Here is a 24,595-nt window from a genome sequence, read left to right on the forward strand (position 1 = left end):
CAGAGAGAAAGGTCTTCCTTTTGCCGTTGGTTCACCTTCCAATGGCCGCCACACTGTGCTGATCCGAAGGCAGGAGCCAGGTGCTTCTCCTGGTCTCCCATGGAGTGTAGGGCCCAAACACTTGGGCCATCCTCCACTGCACTCCTGGGCCACAGCAGAGAGCTGGCCTGGAAGAGGGGCAACCGGGACAGAATCCGGTGTCCCAACCGGGACTAGAACCCGGTGTGCCGGCGCCGCTAGGTGGGGGATTAGCCTATTGAGCCGCAGCTCCGGCTTCCATTATCTTTTATGAGAAAAGATGATGCATGAGAAAGACATGATTTCAGCGAGAACCCTGAAGGCTCTAGTTCTGCAGTTTCTTTTCTGTCTCTCTCTCTCTCTCTCTTTTTTTTTTTTTTTTTTTTTTTTTTTTTTTGACAGGCAGAGTGGACAGTGAGAGAGAGAGAGACAGAGAGAAAGGTCTTCCCTTGCCGTTGGTTCACCCTCCAATGGCCGCCGCGGCCGGCGCGCTGCGGCCGGCGCACCGCGCTGATCCGATGGCAGGAGCCAGGAGCCAGGTGCTTCTCCTGGTCTCCCATGGGGTGCAGGGCCCAAGCACCTGGGCCATCCTCCACTGCACTCCCTGGCCACAGCAGAGAGCTGGCCTGGAAGAGGGGCAACCGGGACAGAATCCGGCGCCCCGACCGGGACTAGAACCCGGTGTGCCGGCACCGCTAGGCGGAGGATTAGCCTATTGAGCCACGGCGCCGGCCTTTTTTTTTTTTTTTTAAGATTTATTTGAAAGAACAATGGAAAAGGGGAGAGATAAACTTGGGAGTAGGGGATGACATAGAGATCTCTCTGCTGGTTACTCCCCAAGTGGCTGCAACAGGTTGGGTCAGGCCAGAGTCAGGAACTGAGATTTCAGTTTGGGTCTCTCACATGGGTAGCTAAAGGCCTAAGCACTTAGGCCATATTCCATTGCTTTCTTTGGCACAGTAGCAGGGAGGTGGATTAGAAACATAACAGCCAAGCCTCGAACCAGCACTGTGAAAGGGATTGCCAACTCATTTCAGCAGAACTCTAACCCCAGAATTTCTTGTTGAATCCTCATTCATGTTCTAAATACCATCAACGTGTATGGTAATAATACTTACGGATTTTCCTTTTCAGATGCATCATCCTATACAGATGAAACCTGCTGACAGCGAGAAGAACAATGGTAAGCAAGTAAATAAACTCTTCCCTTACAAGGTTTCTTTTAGTGTGTATGTTCTTAGAATATCTGGCTTGATTTGTGCTCCAGGGAATCTGTTCTTTAAGTTGTCTTTTTATTTTTTTCGGTAAAATATGTATGATAAACAAGTGAGGAAAATCGTTGACAGGGAAAGATGATATGAACATTTTAGAATGAACTGAAACATCCTTGATTGATATAATTTCCTATGGATGGGCATGAGGGAGGAAATGAACAAGTTAGGAAGGAGAATTAGTCTTCAAGAAAATAGGTAGTGTCACCCATCGAAAAATGTGTCCTTTTATCTCTCTTTTTCAGCAGTGATTGCTATTGAGAGAAAACAGGCCAGATGCTGAGCCCCTTGAATTTTTTTTTTTAACTTTTATTTAATGAATATAAATTTCCAAAGTACGACTTATGGATTACAATGGCTTCCCCCCCCATACCGTCCCTCCCACCCACAACCCTCCCCTTTCCCACTCCCTCTCCCCTTCCATTCACATCAAGATTCATTTTCGATTATCTTAATATACAGAAGATCAGCTTAGTATACATTAAGTAAGGATTTCAACAGTTTGCTCCCACACAGAAACATAAAGTGAAAAATAATAGATGATTTTTTTTAAATGATGATGAAATCAGATCAGACCTATTGTCATGTTTAATCCCAGTGAGAGTCAAGTTGGGAATTGATAATTTATTTTTTTTTTTTTACAGAAGATCAGTTTAGTATGCATTAAGTAAAGATTTCAACAGTTTGCACCCCCACAGAAACACAAAGTGAAATATATTGTTTGAGTACTCGTTATAGCATTAAATCTCAATGCACAGCACATTAAGGACAGAGATCCTACATGAGGAGTAAGTGCACAGTGACTCCTGTTGTTGACTTTACCAATTGACACTCCTGTCTATGGCATCAGTAATCTCCCTATGCACCAGTCATGAGTTTCCAAGGCTATGGAAGCCCTCTGAGTTCTCCGACTCTTATCTTGTTTAGACAAGGTCATAGTCAAAGTGGAGGTTCTCTCCTCCCTTCAGAGAAAGGTACCTCCTTCTTTGATGACCTGTTCTTTCCACTGGGATCTCACTCACAGAGATCTTTTGCCAGAGTGTCTTGGCTTTCCATGCCTGAAATACTCTCATGGGCTTTTCAGCCAGATCTGAATGCCTTTAGGGCTGATTCTGAGGCCAGAGTGCTATTTAGGACATCTGCCATTCTATGAGTCTGCTGAGTATCTCACTTCCCATGTTTGATCACTCTCCCCTTTATTTATTCTATCGGTTAGTGTTAGCAGGTACTAGACTTGTTTATGTGCTCCCTTTGACTCTTAGTCCTTTCATTATGATCAGTTGTGAACTGAAAAATATGGAACGCTTCACGAATTTGCATGTCATCCTTGCGCAGGGGCCATGCTAATCTTCTCTGTATCGTTCCAATTTTAGTATATGTGCTGCCGAAGTGAGCACCCCCTTGAATTTAATACCCACCAGTACCCTCTGAGTTAAACCTCATTATCCCTATTAATCAGATGAGGAAACAGGCACTTTTACAAGCTCACACTGCTACCGTCTTTCATCTGAACGCTTCCAGTTGCTTACATAGGACACTGGTTGTTACAAGAGAGCATGTAAAATTATGGGAAAAAATGAATCCTGGAATCCGTGAAATGCGGTGTGAGACACAGAGCCAGGCTTCAAACCCAGGCAGTCTGGCTGCCAGTCTGTGTACTGCCTTGTGTAGTAATGATGTTCAAGTCTTCCGTGTTTTACTCTCTTAGCAGTGGAAGACAGGAAGCTGTTCATTGGTATGATTTCCAAGAAGTGCACTGAAAATGACATCCGAGTCATGTTCTCTTCATTTGGACAGATTGAAGAATGCCGGATATTGCGGGGACCTGATGGCCTGAGCCGAGGTGGTACTTCAGCTTAAAGACACTTGTCTTAAATTTGGAGTCACACTTTAGTTGGACCAGTAGAAACCAGTGATCCCTAGATACCTTGACCCTGTTAACATGAAGACATTGGGCCTGCCATGTAAATCCCAGCAGTCCCCTGCTACTAGGTGATCCCTTTTGTATTCTCCCAGCCCACTAAGAGGTCTGCATTGTACACTTCAGTGCCACGTATCAGAGTTTTCTCTGTTATGCTTAAAAATTTCTTGATGTCAAAATGGAAACACTTTCTCTCATTTTAGAATAGATAGAATTCCTCCTTTCTCCCTGTCTGTGGTTCTCTGGTTTTCATTAATCACACTGTTGTAACATATCTTTCTCTGTATATCTTTTCTTTTCGTGAGCACCAGCTCACAAAACTTCTGCATGATAGTTGCAGTGTAGTAGGTACTCAGTAAATGTATGTCAGATAAATAAAAAGCAAATGAATGAATGAGTTACTGACTCTTCTCTCACCAGGTTGTGCATTTGTGACTTTTACAACAAGAGCCATGGCACAGACAGCTATCAAAGCAATGCACCAAGCACAGACCATGGAGGTAAGGAGCAGACAGATGAAAAGAGGGAACTTCCTTAGCCTGTGTGACATTTGGCAATCAAAAGTCCATCAGCATGTGCTGCATCTAATTGCCCTAAAAGTTAATCAAGTCTGTCATGAAATTTAAAACCATTGTTTTCTTTAAAATTAACATATTGGAAATAGTTGAGCTTTTTAATTGTCTTTTCTGTTACTCCTGTCCATCAGGAAGAGAATCATTTGACTGTGAATGAATTTAGAGTGCAGCCTGTATGTTATCACAAAAGATTTTTCCTTCATGCAGAAGGAGGAATTTGACCCTTTGGTGTTTTCACAGGGTTGCTCGTCCCCCATGGTGGTAAAATTTGCTGATACACAGAAGGACAAAGAACAGAAGAGAATGGCCCAGCAGCTCCAGCAACAGATGCAGCAAATAAGTGCAGCATCTGTGTGGGGAAACCTGGCTGGTCTAAATACTCTTGGACCCCAGTATTTAGCAGTGAGTCTTTGTGGTTTGCTTTCTGCAGACTGTGCCAAGCTCTCAGCTGTTTCTTCCTCTGCTCTCTGTAGCTAACAGACACAGTGGCATTTACAGCTTTGGTTGAATGGAAATTGTATGTAAAAATTCAGGCAATGTGTTGTTTTTAAGTTATATTAGTCTCTCACAGTCAGAGTCTCTCTCTCTCTCTCTCTCTCTCTCACTCTCTTACTCTCTTATTCTCTCACTCTTTCTTTTTCCTGGTCATGCATCTCAGCTTTTGCTACAGTTAAAGTCAAATTCTGTTTTCCTGATTTAAATAATTTAGAAATATCATGTATCTTTGCTTCAGGACAAAAATTCCTGAAGGAATCTCGACTACCAAATGTCTTTCTGTGGATATCTTGATATCGTCCATATTGATTCTTCCCTAAAGAGTATGATATATGTTTGTTTCAGCAGATTGAGAGCTTAAGAGATTCACATAGACATTATTAAATGAGTTTTACAGGTATACATTTAAGTCCACTGTATTTATATATAGATTTCTTTTAATTTGATCTCTCAATTGAGTTTGATCAAAAGAAGGTCTAGTTGTATTTGGATATTTAGATTTAATAGGTCTGAAATATATGTTATAGAGGATTATTGTTGCTTTAACCCCCTGAAAGATTTGTAGCTACCACAAGACATTTAAAACACGTGAGTCAGAAAAAGTTTTCTTGGAAGTTATAAATGATGAAACCACTAAATTTGTATGAAGTTCAAAGCTATCCATAAAGGAATAATCAGTATAAGCAGTCATTCCTCATCCTGTGAAATATTATTCTGTGTGGAAACAGGAAAGGTAATGATTTCTGTTTCCCACTGCTGAGTTTTGGTTAATTTAATATTCCTTGCTTTCCATATTTCTAAAATCTTAGGAGAAATCCCAATTTATCCTAACTAGCATTTCTATGAAGTTAAAAAAATATAGAAGGTTGTTGTATTCAGCAGATTAGATTGTTTCTTAGTACTAGAACATTAAAGTTCAGAAAATTCAGATGTGGTTTTTTACCAGAATGATAATGCTTCAAAAATGATCCTATGCATTTGCTTTTCTTAGTGTTAGAGGCTCTTTGTTGGGAGGAGTTCCCCTTTTGTTGTCATTACTACACTCAGGAAACACATGATGGTATTAAGAGAGTTACAGTCTGTGTTTCAGTTAGACATGATCCCCTGCCAAACAGGTGTTCTTGTTTAAAGAGGAAATGAAGGTGCCAAGTACAGTAGGCACAGTTCAATAGTTGGGACTGAACACATTGCCAAGAGTATTTAAGGAGACAAAATGAAGATATGTGGGTACAGATGGTGTGTAAGTGATAGGTAATCATTAATTATGAAAATCTTTCTGGATTGTGTGGCCTTGAACCAACTGAGTTCAACTGGACTAGAACCATAATTCTGAATCTTTGTGGGATTGTGGACTCCTTTCAAAGGAGTAATTTAAAATTAGATATATGTGTATGATTTTTTTTTCCTATCTCTGGAGGTTTGTGGACCTCCTAAAACTCATTCGTGAACTCTGGCTTAGAGGAACTATTGATGAGACGGGACCAAATCAGATGCTTGTGAGAAATGGGGAACAGGTTGAATAAAGGATTCAGTATAAGAATACCAGTTTTCTGTTGTGAACGATGATTGGGTTTAAATGGAGTGATGATTTTTAGGTTGGAGAAAGGTTGTAGTTTGCTAAGACACAGAGTAAGGTCAACAAGTTCTGTAAGCTTGCACATAGGCCCTCTTGTTTGATTTGTTACGGGGTGACCATTGGAAGAAAATGTATACTGAACCTGGTATGACCTGACCAGTCACTTGGTAGTCTGAAGCAGTGAAGGCCAATTTGGAGAGGAAGAGATCCATAGGGCTGGATAGATGTAGAACTTTGGAGTAAAAGGTAACTTCAAGAAATACCATGAGATAGTTGGATGTGAACATTAAAATAGTCGTGTGAAGTGGAAATTGTGTACAGGAATGGAAGCAATCTGCAGTGTGAGATCTGCAGAACTCAGTAAGGAGAACTGGGGGGAGAGAACTGGAAACAGCAGTCAGTCTGCACAGACGCTCACCAGGCGACTTTGCAGCTGCTTGAGTGTAGCTTGCTTCTTTTCGTGCTTGTGTTGTCTGCTCTGCTGCCTTCTGCTGTGCAGGGACTCTGAGCTGGTCCCAGTACTCAGTGAACGGGCTACCTCTGGGCCAGGCCTCTAGCTCTGTTGTTTTGTCCTGTGGTGTCCTAAGCCTCATGTTTCTGTTGTGTTCGCTTGGGATCTTGTCTTCGACTTTCTTCTCTCTGGGGGCCTCTGCACTCTCGCTTTGCTGTGCTGTAGAGTTATCCCAGATGCAGAACCAGCCCTCACTCTCACTCTTGTTCTGTTTTTTGGTGTAATGTCTAGCTTTATTTGCAGCTCCTTCAGCAGACTGCCTCCTCTGGGAACCTCAACACCCTGAGCAGCCTCCACCCGATGGGAGGTAAGTGTTCCACCGCTTCGGAGGAGCAGCAGACCCAGGCCACAGACCCAGCTAGCAACAGCCTGAGAGTTTTTGCATGGCTCGTTATGTAAACCTAATCTCTGATGGATATCCCAGGACTCATCTGCCTTGTCTGTATGAGGTGGTTCTATTGTTAATTCATTTAGTTGTGGCCACATTGTTCTGAGGTTGTTGTCTGCTCCCCACCCAACCCTTAAGTCACTGTTGAGTCAGTATGAAAGAGAGCTCTTAGCACCTGCAGACTATCTTAAGCCATTTTGGTAAGGAGAAATTTGCATAAATCCTTTATTTCCACAGTAGTGACTTTTCCAGTGATATAAAGCCAAAGATGGCTTCTGTGCAGATGGCTTACCCTGAAGCTCTTAGAACCCACTTCAATTACCTGTGTATCTTACACATGTTATTTCTTAGGTAAATTTCTCTGTTGCTGTTAATGTACACAGAAGACTTCATTGACAAATAACTGAAATTTATAACAAAATGGGGGTTCCATAGAAAAACCTGAAACAGGGCCATTATAAAACTTGGGGGTAAGGAATAAGGCAGTTCTAGTGGTATTGGTCCCTATACTTTTTACAGTGGTTTAAGTGAGGCAGATACATTTGAGAAAGGGATAATCTTCAGTTAACTGTGTTTTGTAATTTGAAGAATTTTGATAGTGGTTCATCTTGTCCCAGGAAATTATAGTTTGCTGTGTGTTTGCAAAGTCGTTAGATGGGAATTTTTATTCTCTTTGTACTCTCCCACTCCCCCCTCATCTGCTTTTTGCATCATCTAGTAAATGATTAGGCAACATCCAAAGTGCAATTCAGATTTCTTCACCCCTTGACTGTACTGTCCAGTTCTCCCTGGAGGTCCTTCCTGTGGTGTTTTTTCTCTCTTCTGATGATGGCTAGTTTAATTCGAGTAGCAATGTTTTCTTTATGTCTGTTGCTCGTGTCATGTGTATTAGTCCCTGTAATTGCTCCTGGGCCTTCTGAATCTCTGCTACATTTTCCACATGTTCCCCTCCATTGCGAAGAGCAGACCCCCTTGTAAAGTGTGAGTGAGGGACTGGGATATAATCCCATCCTGTGCCACAGGTATTGGCGGTGTTCTCTTGGGCTCCTTTTCTAACTGTCACTTGGGTAATAAAGCTATTGGATTAGCTATCTTGTCTCTCAGGAAGTAATTTCAAGTTTCATATTGCTATCTGAGTCTTTCTTAGAGGCTTGTAATATTGCTTAGAAGGCTTATCTAGAACAGTGCCTCTTTGTCTTGGACCACCACCGTTCCTCCAGCATGTGCTGTCATTGCTGGAGTTAATAGGAGGCACCTTAATCTGCTGGCTGATATCTTGCTTTGGATGTTGCAGGGTTAAATGCAATGCAGTTACAGAATTTGGCTGCACTGGCTGCTGCAGCTAGCGCAGCTCAGAACACACCAACTGGTACCAGTGCTCTCACTACATCCAGCAGTCCCCTCAGCGTACTCACCAGTTCAGGTAAGCATGTAATAAGGGCCAGTGTGCCTTAGGTAAATCCTCTTTGTCTAAAGGCAGAATCCAAAGGGAGGGAAATGTTATTCTGGAAAGTAGTTAACATCCATTTCCAGATGGGTCATATTATAAACAACAGACTTTCAAATGTCATCTTCTGACTTAAGAGAATTCTTGTAATTTCTGGTTTGCTGTAGCCATCATGTGTGGCTCTGTCCTGCAAGGATAGTCTAGTAACTGAAAACCTCTTTGCAGATAATTGGATAGCATCATTCTTGTCCTTAGGTTCTTGTTGATGGCAGGGAGGGTGTCATTGTGCACAAAGGTTAAGATGCCACTTGGGATGTCTGCCTCTCATTATTGGAGTCCCTGGTTCAAGTCCAGACTCCACTTCTGATCCAGCTTCCTGATAATGTGCATCCTGGGGGACAGCAGGTGATGGTTCAAGGACTCTGGTCGCTGCTACTCAGGTGGGAATTCCAGGTTGGGTTTCAGCTCCTGGCTTCAGCTTCATCCAGCTGCAGCTGTTGCAGGGCATTTGGGGGAGTAAACCAGCAGATGGAAAATGTGTGTCTCTGTGTCTGCCTTTCCAGTACAAGTAGAAGCAGATAAAATTTGCAAACAGATAGCATGTGTGGGTGAGTTTAACTCCTGGATTTCTAATAGCAGGGTCTTCACCTAGCTCCAGCAGCAGTAACTCTGTAAACCCTATTGCCTCACTTGGAGCCCTGCAGACATTAGCTGGAGCGACAGCTGGCCTCAATGTTGGCTCTTTGGCAGGTAAGGGGCAGTTTTTGGCTGTCATCAGGCTATTCCTTCTGCAGGTAGCACATCTTAAACAATCCTGGTATGATTGGAGTGGCCCAGTAAAGTTAAGAATAATAATTGTGGGATTGCAAGTCAGACCTGAGTTAAATCCCACCTCTTCCCCTTACTAGCTATAACTTCCGACTGCCTTTCTAAAGTCGTTTTCTTATTTGTGAAGTTTGAGCAATAGAATATTTAGAAGGGTTGTTAAGAATTAAATGAGGGTCCAGCATTGTAGCACAGTTAAACCACTGCCTATAATGCCAGCATCCCATATGGATACCCACCTGTTCAAGCCGATCCACTTCCAGTTCAGCTCCCTGCTAATGTACCTGGGAAAGCAGCGGAAGATGGCCCCTTCACCCACATGGAAGACCTGGATTGAATTCAGGCTCTTGGCTTAGGCCTGGCCCAGCCCTGGTCATTGCCGCCATTGGGGGAGTGAATGAGCAGATGAACAGATCTCTGTCTCTTCCAATCCCTATAATTCTGCCTTTCAAGTAAATAAGTAAATGAATAAACAAGCAAGCAAACAGGTAAGTTAAATGAGAACATCAAATCTAATGCCTAGCACATAGAATGTGCTGCTCAAGGTTAGGGGCTGTTTTGATAATAAGGCTTATCCATATCTTCTCATGGCTCACTTGTACCTCTTTAAGTCCCTAGTCCTTGGGACTGTCTTAGCACATTCCAGCTTGGCAGAGTAGCTGAGAAGAGAGAGCCCCTCCTGTGTAAGCGCTATCACTTCTTCCACAGGTTGGGAGAAGGTAATGGGGTGAGCCATACCTGGGTATGGTGTTTGTTCATATCCCCACTGATGATAATGCTGTCTGGTGAATGTCCGGAAGCCTGACCAGTTAGGTGGCATTCCTCCTCAGGGAGAAGCCAAGTGGGAGAGGCAAGGGAGAACTGTGGAGTTTCCCCTCGTCTAGACGTACCGGAGTGTAACTGTCTGGCATCAATGTGTCTTCCCAGTATGTTAATTTTTCTCTTTTCCTGACCAAGGGATGGCTGCTTTAAATGGTGGCCTGGGCAGCAGTGGCCTTTCCAACGGCACCGGGAGCACCATGGAGGCCCTCACCCAGGCCTACTCGGGCATTCAGCAGTATGCTGCTGCAGCGCTCCCCACTCTGTACAACCAGAACCTGTTGACGCAGCAGAGTATCGGTGCTGCTGGAAGCCAGAAGGAAGGTGAGTGGAAAGGGGGACTGGGCTCAGGGATAGGGACTACACAGAGCCAAGAGGCAGAATAAAGGCCAAGAGAACAATTTAAGTAGTCAGACCAACACTTGCCTTGGATGGTGTCTGGAGTAGACTGAAACTCTGCAAAGTGTGAGCTCGTTTTGCAATGATTTCTGGATGCAGCTCAGATCCTAACCTCAGTATGCCTTCCTGGAAGAAGCAGCATGTGGTGGCCTTATTGTTTCTGCTATCATTTAACAAGAATCTGTTTTTGTAGGAAGTCACCTCTCCAGATTCTAATATGTCAGTGGAACTTCGGTCTGGGTATCCCTTTTAGTTGTATCATTTGCCATTTTCCTCACTTTCTGATCAATGCTTGTCCTTGGTAACAAGCTGAGGGATGAGAGGACAGAAGGAATTAATGGCCTCTGGGGGCAGGCGTTGACCTAGCGGTTAGGATGCCTGCATCTCATCTCAGAACAGCTAGGTTCAGTGCCCACCTGCGGCTCCTGACTCCACCTTCCTGCTGTAGAGACTGGAGGCAGCAGTGACTGCTTCAGCAGCTGCATTCCTACCACTCATGTGGGAGACCTGGCTGCGTTCCCAGCTACTGGCTCTAAGGCATTGGAGAGAGAGCCAGTGGATGAGATCCTCATATCCTTCTCTCTCTCTCTGCCTGTCAAATAAGTAATTTTTTAAGTTAAAAAAATTATGACCTATATACTTATGTAGGAGGAAGGATGTCCTTTGACATAAATGGTATTAAATATAGGAAAGACTTTTTTTTTAAAGATCTATTTATTTATTTGAAAGGCAGAGTTATACAGAGAGGCAGAGCGGGGAGGTGGGGGTGGTCTTCTACCCACTGGCTGGTGCACTCCCTAGATGGCCATAACGGCCGGAGCTACACTGATCCAAAGCCAGGAGCTTCCTCCAGGTCTCCCATTCAGGTACAGGGGCCCAAGCATTTGGGCCATCTTCTACTGCTTTCTCAGGTCACAGCGGAGAGCTGGATCAGAAATGGAGCAGCTTGGATTCAAAGCAGCGCCCATATGGGATGCCAGTGCTGCAGACCGGAGCTTTAACCTGCTGTGTGCCACAGCATTGGCCCCAGAAAAGCCTTTCTAGATAGAGAACTGAAGATGGTTCACATGACCAAAAGTTGCTGCTACCCTTGTGCCATGTTTGGCGGGATTTTTATAAGCTGTATCTGGCAAGGGTTAAGCACTCAAGTGGGAAAGAGACTAATATCCTCTCTTGTTGAGGTGGCAGGGAGTCTTGGTCTTATCCCTTCTCCTTGTCCTGGCGCTGAATCAGGTACTTTTAGGTCTTGGGTGTCGGTAGTGGGGACACCTCTCTCATGAGCAAGTAATTAATGCAGACAACACACAGAGACAATAAACAAACAAAAGCATGAGGTGTCTCAGACAGTGCTCTGAGAACCGAAAAGCAGCAAAGGGAGTGCTGAGGCAGCTGCATTTTATGCAGACTGCTCAGAGAAGGTCTGATGTTAAATTTAAGCAGAGTCCTGAGACAAGTGAGGAAGGCAACTTTGCATGTATTTAGAGAAAGAAGAGAATGGGGCAGAATCACAGCGAATGTGCAAGCCCTGAGGCAGCAGTGCGCCACTAGGAGGACAGGGTGGCTGGAGAATGGCTGGGCTGCAATTGTAATAAAACTCCTTGATTAGAAAATTATTGAGGGGCTGGCACTGTGGCGCAGCAGGTTAGTCCTCCACCTGCAATACCGGAATCCCATATGGTGCCAGTTTGAGTCCTGGCTGCTCCTCTTCTGATCCAGCTCTCTGCTATGGCCTGGGAAAGCAGTAGAAGATGGCCCAAGTGCTTGAGCCCCTGAACCCATTTTGGAGACCTGGATGAAGCTTCTGGCTCCTGACTTCAGATTGGCCTAGCTCTGGCCATTGTGGCCATTTGTGAAGTGAACCAGTGGATGGAAGACCTTTCTCTCTGTCTCTCCCTTTCACTGTCTGTAACTCTACCTCTTAAATAAATAAATAAAATCTTTAAAAAAAAAAAAAAAGAAGAAGAAGAAGAAAGAATTATTGAGTAGTGTTGTGGTACAGCTGGTTAAGCTACCGGTTGTAGCACTGAAATCCCATGTCAGAGTGTTGGTTCAACTAGCTATTGCACTTTGGATCCAGCTCCCTGCTAACGCGTCTGAGAAGGCAACGAAAGATGGCTGGCCCAAGTACTTGGCCCAAGTACTTGTGAGAGACCAAGCTGGAGTTCCTGGCTCCTGGCTCCTGGCTCCTGGCTTTGGCCTGGCTTAGACCTGGTTGTTGTGGCCACTGGAGAATAAGCTGATGGATAGAAGATCTGTCTCTGTCGCTCTGCCTTTCAAATAAATAATAAATCTTTTTAAAAAGCCAAAGAAAATTCTTCAGCGTTAGGTGGTTGGATGGAGGAGTATTCTGTTTTTGAACTTAATGTTAATCATAAGCACATTTTTAAAAGTTAATTTTTGGGGTGTGTGTTTGATGCGGTGGATAAGTTGCCACTTGGAATGCCCACATTCCATATTGGAATAGCCTAGTTTGGTCCTGGCTCCTCAGCTCCCAGTTCCAGCTTCCTGCTAATGCACCCTACTAGGCAGCAGGTGATGGCTAAAATACTTGGGCCCTGCCACCCACATGGGAGACCTCTCCCCCTCCCCCTCCCCCTTACCCTCCCCCTCTCCCTCCCCCTCTCCCTCAAGTAAAAATAGTTTTTTAAAAATTAAAGTATTTCTTTTTACTGAGGTACCATCTGCATGTGGTTAGAGTCACACATTTTGATGTGCAGCTCTGAGCTTTAACAAGCACACAGATCTGTACTGAGCACCACAGACCCAGGACTTTCCTGTCCCCAGAAATGCCTTGCGCTCGCTTCACCTATGACACCGACCCATTCGCTTGCTGGCCTTGTGGTTTCTGGGCACAGTTTTGGAACCTGTTTTGTTTCTAAGCTCTTGCTGCGTCCTTTTCCGTGCTTCTTTATGACCTCTAGTGTCTGTTTTACTGCTACACACACAAGTCCGTCCGCTTTATCACCTCCTGCAGGGCAGAATTGTGTCATCTCTTAATGAGGTGAAGCATGGCCAAACCTGAGGGAAGCAGTCGGTTTCAGCGATGGTGCTTGAGTGTCTGCCTTGTATCTGGAGAATTTTAACAGCGATAGTGAAAGACCGTTGGTGCAGGGTCGTAAGTGAGCTTCATACTGATACTTTCCCAACCACTGGGTCTTTTGAAGGTCCAGAGGGAGCCAACCTGTTCATCTACCACCTGCCGCAGGAGTTTGGAGACCAGGATCTGCTGCAGATGTTTATGCCCTTTGGGAACGTCGTGTCTGCCAAGGTTTTTATAGACAAGCAGACAAACCTGAGCAAGTGTTTTGGTATGTTGGCTTCTCTTCTGTGGCAGGGTGGGATTAAATATTTGACCACTGAGAGAGAAAGAGAAGGGGCTGAGTGCAGAAAGGACTGGAATGAAAATAGACTCTTTAGGGGCTATGTAGATGTCAAATTAAGACTCTGAGATAACAATTTCCAGAGTTCTCGGCCCTGCTGAGAAAATTGGAATTTGAAACTAAGCACATAAGTTGTCCCTTGAGTAGTGGAGACCAGACACCTTCTTGCCACCATATGCCCTCACCTCGGCTGCTGCTTGTACACACAGGTTTTGTAAGTTACGACAATCCTGTTTCTGCTCAAGCTGCCATCCAGTCCATGAACGGCTTTCAGATTGGCATGAAGCGACTTAAAGTGCAGCTCAAACGTTCGAAGAATGACAGCAAGCCCTACTGAGCGTGCTCCCCTCTGAGACTGAAGTGAGAGGGTCTTCTGGTAAGTGGGGGAGGAGCACCCTTATTGATTCGAAGCCCTGAGGCTGTGTGTTGACAGCCCCGGACCCTGATCCCCGCCACTCTCGCAGGCACAGCTTGCCCTGAAGACTCGGCTACTGCCTTCTGTGGGAGTTTCGCTTCGTACAGAGGACAAGTTTGTGCTTTGGTTTCCAGTGTTTTACTTTGGAGTTTAGGTGCCATATCCTGAGTTTTTTTTTTTTTTTTTTTTTCTTTATTTAAAGTTTGCTGTGTTTGTAACCAGTGTGTGTTGAGAAGGACCAACACCAAACCACCCTGGGGGAGGGGGAATGGGGAAATGTTCTTAAAAGATAATTAGAATTTGCCCCAAACCACCCCATGAGAGAGGACTGAGTGGAACAAAAAACTGACCACCCAAATTTCCCTGAGCGCAAGGGTGGATGGGATGAGAACTGACATCCAAGAGCTGAGGGACCGCAGAGGTGGGTTGGCTTTGGAAGACAGTGGGAATGGTGTGACCCCTAACACCTGGCAGCTGGAGGCAGAAATGCCTCTAGCTAGCTGCCTTCTGTGGACATACAAATTTTTGCCACTGATCTTTCAGATTGTTGGCCTGAATTTCTGCCCCTCTTCCCTGAAAAGGGGTTAGCAGTTCCCTGGAAATAAAGCAGCTGTTAAATTAGACTGACATATTCAAAAAGCAGGGAGACATAAGCCATTATCAGCTTCCCTAGCCAGCATTGGATTGGCCCTGCCTGGCTGGTGGCTGTTTGGGAGAAGCAGCCAAAGAGATCATTTTTAGTTTATTGCAACACCAAATGTGACCATGGCCCATGCCCAATAGGTTCTTTTAAAGAAGGCCTCTCTGGCAGACGTTGGCTGGCATCCCTCCTGGCAGGGCACCACAGCAAGGGACAGCACTTACATCTAGCTGAAGGGGGAACCTGTCTTGGGCTGAGAGACCTAAAGCCATTTAGTTGGAAGAACAAGAGTCTGCTGCTTGGGGCACCTGAATCCGTAGGTGGCTGCAAGCCAGGACGCTGCATTTGCCAGTGGCCAGAACTTAGTGTTTAAGAGAAATCAGAGGCCCACCCTTGCCTCCTTGGTTGAGGTGCTCCAGGTATGGTATTGCCACAGAGGTCTCACAAGCCCTCTGCTAACCACTCCAGCCCCATATTCTGCTCTCGGGGACAGAGGAGACAACAGAACGTTTACATCCTCAACATGGATTTAGTGTTCATTTACCTCAGTATTACTATGTTCTCTTTTGTCCTCGTGCTTACAGTTAGCTCCTTGCTGCCTCCCACAGGTCTCACTCCAGCTCTTGCCAGTGACCCCCACCCAGCCTCTGGGCTCTGTCTCTGCTCCAAGAAATGCAGTAGGGGGTAGAGAGCCAGGAAGGACATGCCAGTTAGCGGTGTGCACCCAGCCAGAGGTGCCCTCTGAGGATAGGATTATCAGCAGTCAGGGACTGAGTTCCTGGGTCCCTGCAATCTCAGACCTCACGAGTGTCAGTCCTGACCCCAGCAGCAGGGATTAGAATAAAGGGGTTGGTTTGCTAGTAAGTCAGATGGGGGCGCTCTCCTCCTCTTGCTGTTCCTGTGGGCAACAGACAGGGAGTGACCGTCTTGTGTTGTACAGGTAGTTGGTGGTGTTGGATTATCCCATTGAAGGGGGGACAGCTTGTCCCTTCTCATAGTGATAACTTGGGTCCGTGTCCTCTTAAGAAACATGAAGCATACACTTCTTAAGCTGAACCACGTAAACTTGAATTCTGCGCACTGGGAGAAATGTGTCCTGTGTTTCAAAGGATAAAACTGTTCTAAAGGCTTCCAGGGTCATGATGGGATTTTTTTAAATAAATGCAAAAAAAAAAAAAAAAAAAAGAACAAAAAAACAAAAAAAGAAAAAAATGCTAGGTTGGGGAGGCGCTGTTCTGAATCCCAACCGGCTGGAACCAAGAATGTCGTTTCTATTTTTATAGAAGTTTTATACAGCTCCGGGGTGGAGAATATTTATTACCTAAATTATATCTCTGGAAAAGGCCAGGATTTTGTAGAATCCAGAATGTGATTGTTGTACACACAGGGTGCTGTGTATGATTGAAACTACTGACTTTCTGTGGCCCGTTTGCAGCCCAGCTCACCTGCCCAAGGGGAAGGCATTAATGCTGTGAATTGGCAGAGGAGAGAACTGTGCTCCACAGGGTGCTGCCGGTGCTGTGCTCCCTGACCTTCTGTTCTGTCTTCCTCCGTGATCAGAACTCCTCTCCACCCCACCTCTCTCCCTCCCTCCACTCCTTCCCCAATTTGCCATTGTTTGTCCTGGGCTCTGGGACCTTATGAGAACCCTCTCCCAATGACCTGAGAGACATAGGTGCAATCTGCCTGCCCTAGATACGAGGCCGAGGCCCTGCGACTTCGTCCCTGCTCAGGGCTTCTCTCTTCTAAAAGGAGCACTTGCCCCAGCAGGGGTCCTGGGCTGCCCCAGCAGCCAGCTGGTGAGACCATACCTCCCCTCTGTTCTCTCCTCCCTCCCAGTGAGCTAGCACAGCAGCAGCGCTGCCCTTGAGCACAGTTCTCTCTCCAGGCCAAAGATGGTTTTGTGAAGAAGCTGCTCCCCTAGAAGTCTCACAGTGTGAAAGGACTCAGCTCGAGAGTGGAGACTCGCAGTCGAGTCCTAAGCAATCCTGTTCTGTATGTGGAGGTTTCACTTACATGTGTTTTCTGCTGTAGTTTTGTTTCTTACTTGGGTTACATCATGAAATTGATTTGCCTTGAATGCAGCCAGACCACTGTCTCCTGGGTTCCACATGAGTGGCCAGGGCCTGTGTGGAAGCTAAGAGCTTGGATTTCTGGGAACAAAGGGCCATCCCCATGGGATTAAGCAGGAATCCGGGCCCTCTCCCTAAAAGAATGCTCCCTACCCTGGCCAGCGTCTTCTGCTGTTCCCCCTGCCCCCTCCCAGAGACCCTCTTCTCCTGAGTGTCGGGTGCTTCCCAGGAAATCCAAGCCTTAGGTTCCCTTCTGTCTCTGGCAAGTGGATGTTTTCTTGGTGTCCTCCATGTCCTTTTTGACTCTTCCCTGTGTCCATTGTTAGCATGTGCAGAAGTTCCCTGTCATTGCCCCGCCCCGCCCCGCCCCGCTCCTCATTTCAGGGCTGTACACACAGTGAGTGTCCTGCTCTCTCTCTCTCTGTTTGGATGTATTGCTCTGTGTAACTCAGTGGGTCTCCCTCTTTCTGGTTTGTTTTTTTTTCTAGATTCCTGCCGTTTGTTCATCGTTGTGCCTAAAGCATGTCGATGTGGCGTCAAGTACATCGTCCAAATCCCTGTCTCTTCAGCTTCTCTGATGCTTGAACTCTCACCTTTGACCTTGTGTTGACCTTTGATGCTGATGTGTATTTTTATTATGTTTGTTTCTTTCTTTGTTTTTTCTTTTTTCTTTCCTTTTTTTTTTCCCTTTTGTGCTGCCAAATTGGTTTTGCTAGAACGACTGCTGAAGGGGAAATATTTAAACTTGCATTTGAATATAAAAAAATCTATTTTTCTAGAACTTCATAAGATAACCACTTGATTTTGTGATTCCAATTCTTTGTAATTGTCTTCAGAGCAGCCCTACTAGCACATACCGTGTGGTGTTTGTATTTCTGTGAACACACAGCCAGTCCGTTTCTAGGCTTTGTTTCTCTGTGTGCTTAGTTTTAAAGACAACTTTGAAGTAAACAATGAAATAAAAGATGTCACTGAAACCTTCGAGGCTCCTGAGCACATTTTGCTGATGTCGTTTGTGGGGCTTGAGGAGACTGCACGTGTTCTTATTTTGGTTTTCTGAGCTCTCAACTGCAGAAAACACCTGACCCCTCCCCTTTTTGGCCACATCTGCAGTTTGGGCCCCAGCCAGCCTTTTCTTTTTCTTTTTCTTTGGTGGTTCTTCCCTGGAGTGACCCTGTGGGAGCTGTGGACCCCTCCTGCCCCCCCTCGGCCCTGCTGGGCTCGCCTCCATGCTTCTCCCTTCAGTCTCCGCAGCAAAATGTGATGCTTTGATTTTTTTTTTGTTTTTGTATTGTTTTTGTGTTTTTGTTTTGAATTTTTTCCTTTCCTACTAAGATTATGCCCAGAAAAAACAAGTTTTGCATGTTTCCTGCTGTTTCTTCACACCTCCGTATATATCACCTTCACCTCTGTTTTCTATAGTTTGTGCAAAAACTGACCGATTTAAAAGGGTTTCAAAGAAGCTGTTTTAAATTGTTGTGGGGTTGATGATTTTTTTCAAGATTGTACTGTTTTATTTTGAAGTGGCAACTTCCTCCTCTATTGCCCGTAGAGCGTCTGCCTGTGCACTTAGACTGTCACCTCCTCACCTGGCCTCCAGCTCTCAGCAGGGTGTCCACGAGGCTGGCTGCTCTGCTCTGAGAGGTGGGGAGGGGCCCCCAGAGAGGCACAAGATGCACCGATAGAACCCAGAAGGTGGCTGCGGGTGGGCATGAGGCTTAGCGCATTTGGGGTAGTGAGCACCCGGAGGAAGGGGTGCGGTAACCACTTGTAGGAGGCCATCCGTGCACTAAGCGGCAATACACCTGCCGGCGCTTTTCCTAGGTGACAAGCACAATACTACAGTCTTCACACTGTTTACAGCCCTGGGCACCAACACCCCACACTGGCTCTTCACCACTGGTCAGCTCTTGCTTAGCTAGTGGGGTGGGGGTAAGGGCAAGGATTTCTTTTTTAAATTGGGTGAAGAGCCAAATAGCTACTGTCCCTGGGTGCCAGGCAAGCCAGTTCTTTGGTTCCCTGAGGGGAACTTACCCTCTTCTCTTGTGGCACCATCCAGCCTCAGGGTCTGGAAGACTTGAGTGAGAATGTGAATGGAAAGGGAGAGACCAGAGGAGATGAGAGGTCCCAGGATGGATCTGGTGGGGGGTGGGGAGTGGATCTGCAGGGGAGGAGCGTATGCTAGATCCCACCCAGCTCCAAGCTGCTGGTCGTTGGGAGAGCTGGAGGGAAGGATTGTCCCTGGAAGAGTGGAGGGGTGGAGAGGTGGAGAGGTGGAGCCGGGGTGGGGGTGGGGGGGAGGTAGAAGCACTGTTTAGCATCCTCCACGCTGGGGTTGGTGGAGAAAGGGATCCCATCAGGATGTCTGCTCTGAGGCCCCCAGGTTGCTCAGTCTTCTGCTGGAGGCCGCGCTCCCTGGGAGGAGGGCAGCCCCGCAGAGGCCCAGTGCATGGTAGGCTGCTGAGTTTCCTGGAGGGGTGATTGGATGAAAAGAGGCCAGCCCCCCAGCCTGAGAGACTGCTGTGCGCCCCACAGTCTGACTGCACAGAGCCGCCTCTGTGGGCAGGAGCGCCGAGGCTCCCCTTCTGTGTATTGAGAAGCCGTGTTTGCCAATGTATTTTGCTTTCAGTTCCAAGAGGAGCTCTGGGAGAACCTGTGGATAAAACCAAATGCCAAACGTTGGACGTTGTTTCCTTTTCCTTTTCTCTCTCTGATTGTTTTAATTGTTCTGTGGTGGTTTTAATGGATTTGAGACCCTGGAGCGGCAGCTGCCTTTCTGATTTCCAGCTGCTTTTTGTGAATAATTTAAAAAGAAAAAAAAAAGAAACTTTACATTTTGGAGACAAACCTGTGTGAGTTTTTTATTGGTACAAACGTTGTATTTAACACTAGGGGTTTTGTACAGTTTTTTGCCTTTTCTACTAGAAAACAATGTAAAGTGATTTCACAATGTGAAGAGAAAAAAAATTGCCACTATGACCAAACGCACAGTCTGTTCGCAGCAACACCGGGATTCAATCAACTCAAAGTCGTGATTCAGCCGTAGAAATGCTTTTCCTTTACCTTGTTTGAGCTTTTCCTTTCTTTCCTGTTTTGATTTGCAAAAGAAAATGTCTTTTTTGTGTGAACTTGTGTTGTACTCTGTAGAAAATTATGGATTTTACTTTAATGGTTTAAAAAAAAAAGGCGAGAAGAGCCCCTGTCGCTTTTCTTACCTAATCACAGAGTTTGTGTAGTGGATTTAAAAAGAAAAAAAAATTGTTACAAGTTTGGAGCAAGGGAGTATGTGTTTAAAAGGACTCTCCTTCCTTTTTTGTGTGTTTTTCCTTTTGTTCCAATGGGGAACCTAAATCTGTTTTAATTGCACAGACACACAGACAAAAAGTCATTTTGTATCTGCCAAGTGTGGTACCTTCCTTTGTTTATTTGCTATTAAACTGTTTGAGAAGAGCTGATGCTGTCTTCAGAGGTCTTGATTGTGGGACCTGGGCAATGGGCGCAGTGGTGTTCCCTGAGGGAGTGGGGCCCTGAGGGTGCTCAGCTGAACCCTCTAAAAGTTCCCACCGAAAACAGTTTCTCCCCCAGAAAATTGCCTTCCCCATCCTCTGTATTCCTCTGCAAGACACCTGCTTATAGGAGAACATCTTAGTAGAAGTTGTGTGGCGTTCTCAGTCAAGGCTGCCACACCAAGGACTTGCACAGAGCCACGCTGAGATTCCATTGGTTTACTGCTGAACAATTCTCAGTCGCTGTCCAGTCGAGCGCCTGAGCCTGGGGCCTCTGAGAAGGCCAGGTTCAGTCAGCCCCTGCGATCTGAGGCTGTAACTGCAGGTCTGTTCTGCGCCGCCACTGCTGCGTCCCCTCGTGGACACCCTCAGCTCCCTGCTGGGCCTCAGCCTTTTCCTCGGTGCCCCTCGATGTGGGTGTGCATGGCCCAGGGCACTGCCCTTGATACATTGGAGGCAAGTAGAGGCTCTGAACACAAACCGATCTGGGCATCATCTCCCCACCCTGCAGCACCTCAGGACACACTAGGTCATTCAGGGCCCTGAAAAGACAGCAGTGAAGAAGTCCCAGCACCCCCAAGTCTGGGTCCTGATTGATGTTCACTTGCTCTCCAGAAGCAGTGGCTGTGGCGCCACTGGTGAAGCCGCCGCTTGGGATGTTCAAGTCCTGGCTATGCCCCGCTGAGAGGCAGCAAGTGATGCCCCAAGCACTTGGGTTCCTGACACGCACATGGGAGAGCAGCTGGCGTTCCAGACACCTGGCTTTGTTCTGGCCCAACCCTGGTTGTTTTAGGCATTTGGGGAGTGAACCAGCCGTGTGGAAAACCTGTCTGTCTCTTCCTCCCTCCCTCTCTCGCTCTGCCTTCATATAAATACAAATTGTCCAGAGTGTGTGGCAAGTTCCGCACTTCAGTGCGCTTTTCATTCACTACCTTGTTTGTACTCATTACATACATGCTTATAATCAGAGCTGGGTATTACCCAGCTAATGATCCGTGACTGCCACAGGCAGGCAGGCACTGGGAGAACACGTGATGCACATTGTACGTCCCAGTCTTTATTCCCATCCCTGGGCGGTAGCTGTTCCCCGTCCGTTTTACAGGTGAACAAACAGACTGAAAGACACTGGGTTGCCTGCTAGAACTTGCTGGGCCCTGAGACTCAAACGAGGCCACGTGACCCCGGAGCCCTCTCTCAACCTTTGCTGCTGGGTAGGAATCCTTCACACCCAATAGCTGTGCTTTACGAGACCTGTGTCTCATCACAGGTGACTCTGCTTTGTCCTCCGGCTCCCGTGAGTGGGACTTTGTGGCCTCTGACTCTTGTACCACCTGCAGCTTTGCCACCTCGGAGGGGCTGCCTTATTGATGGAGGGTTCAGCGGTCACTCACTGGTCACTCAGCTCTCCCAGAGGCTAACCAGCATGCTCCTGTCAGGAGCTACCACCCATGGAGAGTGGGGGGCCCCTTTGAGGCACTCACTCCTCCTCCACAGTGAGTCCCTTACAGGAGCTGGTACCAAGTCAGCTACTACTATGTACCTAATTTGTGTGTGCGTGTGTGTGTAAAAATTTTAGCTGCAAACCTGCCATCTTAACTAGTTTTAAGCATGTTACTTAGTGGCATCAAGTACATTTCCAATTTTTGCACCACCATCTCCACCTATTTTAAATCACCTCTAAATGCCTTTTTCTCATTTTCACCTCGCTGATTCTGAACATCAGTATCTGTCAAAACAGAAGTTTGAGACCCTAATCATATCTAAAGATGCACATTGAATTATATAACCAGGGCCGGCGTCATGGTGCAACAGGTTAAGCTGCCACCTGCACCGCCGGCATCCCACATGAGGGGCCAGTTCAAGTCCTAGCTGTTTCACTTCCCATCCAGCTCCCTGCTAATGCCTCTCAGAAAAGCAGCAGAAGATGGCTTGAGTACTTAGGCCCCTGCCACCTATGTGGGAGACGTGGATAGAGTTCTAGGCTCCTGGCTTCGGCCTGGCCCAGCCCCAGCTGTTGCAGCAATTTGGGGGTGAACTAGCAGATGGAAGATTGATCTTTCTCAATGCTGCCTTTCAAATAAATAATCTTTTTTTAAAAATTGCGTAGGGGCCAGTGATGTGGTACAGCCACTGCCTGCAACACTTGCATCCTATGTGAACCTCACTTCAAGTCCTGGCTGCTCCACATATAGCTCCCTGCTAATGTGCCTGGGAAAGCAGCAGAAGATGGCCCAAGTCCTTGGGCCCCTGCACCTGCGTGGGAGACCAGAAGAAGCTCCAGGCTCCTGAGTTCAGATCGGTGCAACTGCAGCCATTTGGGGAGTGAACCAGTGGATGGAAAATTCATTTCTCTCTTTCTCTCCTCCTCCTCCTCCTCCTTCTCATCTCACCTCTTCCCTCTTCCCTCTCTCCTTTCTCTCCCCTCTCCCCTCCTTTCTTCTCTTTCTCCTCTTTCTCTTTCTCTCTCTAACTCTGCCTTTCAAATAAAACTTTAAAAACAAAACAAAACATAAAACACCAATTAAATGGCTTCCCAAAGAGCTCTGCATTTCACACGTGGGGGAACTGGTGTGAGGTGGAGCCTAGGGTGGGGAGGCAGAGCCTTGCGTGGCTCCCTTCACGGCCCTGCTGCTTTTGCGGCTGAGATGGAGGGAGCCTGAGGTCGTCTGTCTCATACAGGTTTGATTTTTGCTGACGCAAGCAGGGTGAGAGATGTAAGTCTTTGCCTCTGTTCCTGAGATGGAGCCTGCTAGACTGGTACTGTGTTAAGTACAACTTGAGCATGTTTCAGCTTCACATCCTACTTATGGGCTTTTTGCTTTGCTTACTTTACAGTTTTCCAAAAGCGATCTGCCAAAAGTAGTGTTTCAAACCTTTCAGTGGACGCTTAGGCTTTTGCTCTTCGTGACTGTAAAGCTGTCTTCCTGATAGGATTTGCGTGCCTTTGCAGACTCGTGTGTCATTCTCTAGATGGCCTGGCACCTGCTGCTTGCCACAGTGCTGTTTCCTGTCTGCGTGACTTTCTCGGTCAGCACGCAGCATCTCTAACGCTCCCGTACTGTGCTCACTGAGCGGCTCCGTCCCTGAGGAGGAAAAGCCACCAGGAAGGAAATGAAAGAGCAGGTTGTCCCCTCACCTCTGGGAACGTCAAGCTGATCTCCCTTCAGGAGATCGGAGCTGGCTCTGGCTTGCACCGTCTGCCTTTTTCAGCTTTTTCCTTCCCTCTCAGGAGCCCTTCCCAGCCCCCACCATCTGGAGTTTCATTTCTCCTTCAGGTGCGGCTTCCTCCTTGCCGCTAGAGGCTCCGGCGACGGGGAGGGCTTCTGAATTCTTAAAATCAAAGTTGGGCTTGGGACGCGGTCTACTGGGAAGACCATCCTGTCACTCCCACAGACAAGCCAGTTTGCGGGGGTCCCACTAAGCAGAGACGTCCTGGGATTTGGGGATCTTTTCAGAACGGCTTATTGAGATGACATGCGTACTGTGCTGTTCACCGACTTGGTCTTTAGTATTATACAGCTTCACACACTCCGAAAGAAACCCATGTTCTGCCGGCGCCGCGGCTCACTAGGCTAATCCTCCGCCTTGGGGCACCGGCACACTGGGTTCTAGTCCCGGTCGAGGCGCCGGATTCTGTCCCGGTTGCCCCTCTTCCAGGCCAGCTCTCTGCTGTGGCCAGGGAGTGCAGTGGAGGATGGCCCAAGTGCTTGGGCCCTGCACCCCATGGGAGACCAGGAGAAGTACCTGGCTCCTGCCATCGGATCAGCGCGGTGGCCATTGGAGGGTGAACCAACGGCAAAGGAAGACCTTTCTCTCTGTCTCTCTCTCTCTCTCTCACTGTCCACTCTGCCTGTCAAAAAGAAAAAAAAAAAAGAAACCCATGTTCATGAGCCATCCAGCCCCCTAGCTCCCTTTTCCCCGTCTGCTTTCTGACTCTGGAGCTTTGCCTGTTCTGGACAAGTCATGAGTGGAATCCTCCCGCAGGAAGCCTTTTGTGTCTGGCTCCCCCTTGCATATCTCCTGAGGCTCATTATCCTTAAGGCCACCTGCTCCGGCCCTCACCGGCCCCTCCGAGCCACTGTCCCTACCAGCTCTCGCAGCTGCTGTCGTTTGCCTCATCCTAACTCTGGCTGTGTCCTAGGCCTGCTGCTGTCCCATAGGACTCCCCAGCAGCCACATTGCAGATAATGAAAAGCTGCATGTGACTGGTCGCCCTCAAAGTGCACAGTGGGGACGGATACAGAACGGTTGCGTCAACAGCAGTCCATAGGCAAGAAAGAGTTCCACGCGGTTGCTTTGCTTTTAAGAAAACAAAATAGCCATCACTTATTAATCAC

At 46.9% G+C, this 24,595-nt stretch overlaps 1 protein-coding gene and 1 non-coding gene across 29 annotated transcripts in view; one reads left to right on the top strand and one right to left on the bottom strand.

Annotated features, from left to right (window-relative positions):
- The window catches only part of CELF1 (CUGBP Elav-like family member 1), a 104,216-nt gene extending 84,014 nt beyond the window's left edge, over nucleotides 1-20,202 (top strand). For 6 of the 28 annotated variants that reach the window (XM_017346474.3, XM_017346459.3, XM_017346483.3 and 3 more), the window contains 11 exons: nucleotides 1,153-1,201; nucleotides 2,998-3,132; nucleotides 3,631-3,710; nucleotides 4,026-4,187; nucleotides 6,599-6,674; nucleotides 8,050-8,178; nucleotides 8,839-8,952; nucleotides 9,985-10,170; nucleotides 13,410-13,553; nucleotides 13,835-14,001; nucleotides 17,241-20,202. In XM_017346474.3, coding sequence (XP_017201963.1) covers nucleotides 1,153-1,201; nucleotides 2,998-3,132; nucleotides 3,631-3,710; nucleotides 4,026-4,187; nucleotides 6,599-6,674; nucleotides 8,050-8,178; nucleotides 8,839-8,952; nucleotides 9,985-10,170; nucleotides 13,410-13,553; nucleotides 13,835-13,962 — 1,203 coding nt within the window. In that variant the 3' untranslated portion in view covers nucleotides 13,963-14,001; nucleotides 17,241-20,202. Of the gene's footprint in view, nucleotides 1-1,152; nucleotides 1,202-2,997; nucleotides 3,133-3,630; nucleotides 3,711-4,025; nucleotides 4,188-6,598; nucleotides 6,675-8,049; nucleotides 8,179-8,838; nucleotides 8,953-9,984; nucleotides 10,171-13,409; nucleotides 13,554-13,834 lie in introns of all 28 variants that reach the window. The other 22 variants (XM_070070498.1, XM_070070502.1, XM_070070464.1 and 19 more) reach the window with 8 other exon arrangements.
- LOC127484959 (U6 spliceosomal RNA) lies at nucleotides 2,580-2,686 on the bottom strand. The gene has a single exon (XR_007912156.2). It is a non-coding gene; the product is annotated as a U6 spliceosomal RNA (small nuclear RNA).
- Nucleotides 20,203-24,595: the final 4,393 nt, after the last annotated feature.

The sequence above is a fragment of the Oryctolagus cuniculus genome, chromosome 1, assembly GCF_964237555.1.
Source record: "Oryctolagus cuniculus chromosome 1, mOryCun1.1, whole genome shotgun sequence".
NCBI classification, from domain to species: Eukaryota; Metazoa; Chordata; class Mammalia; order Lagomorpha; family Leporidae; genus Oryctolagus; species Oryctolagus cuniculus.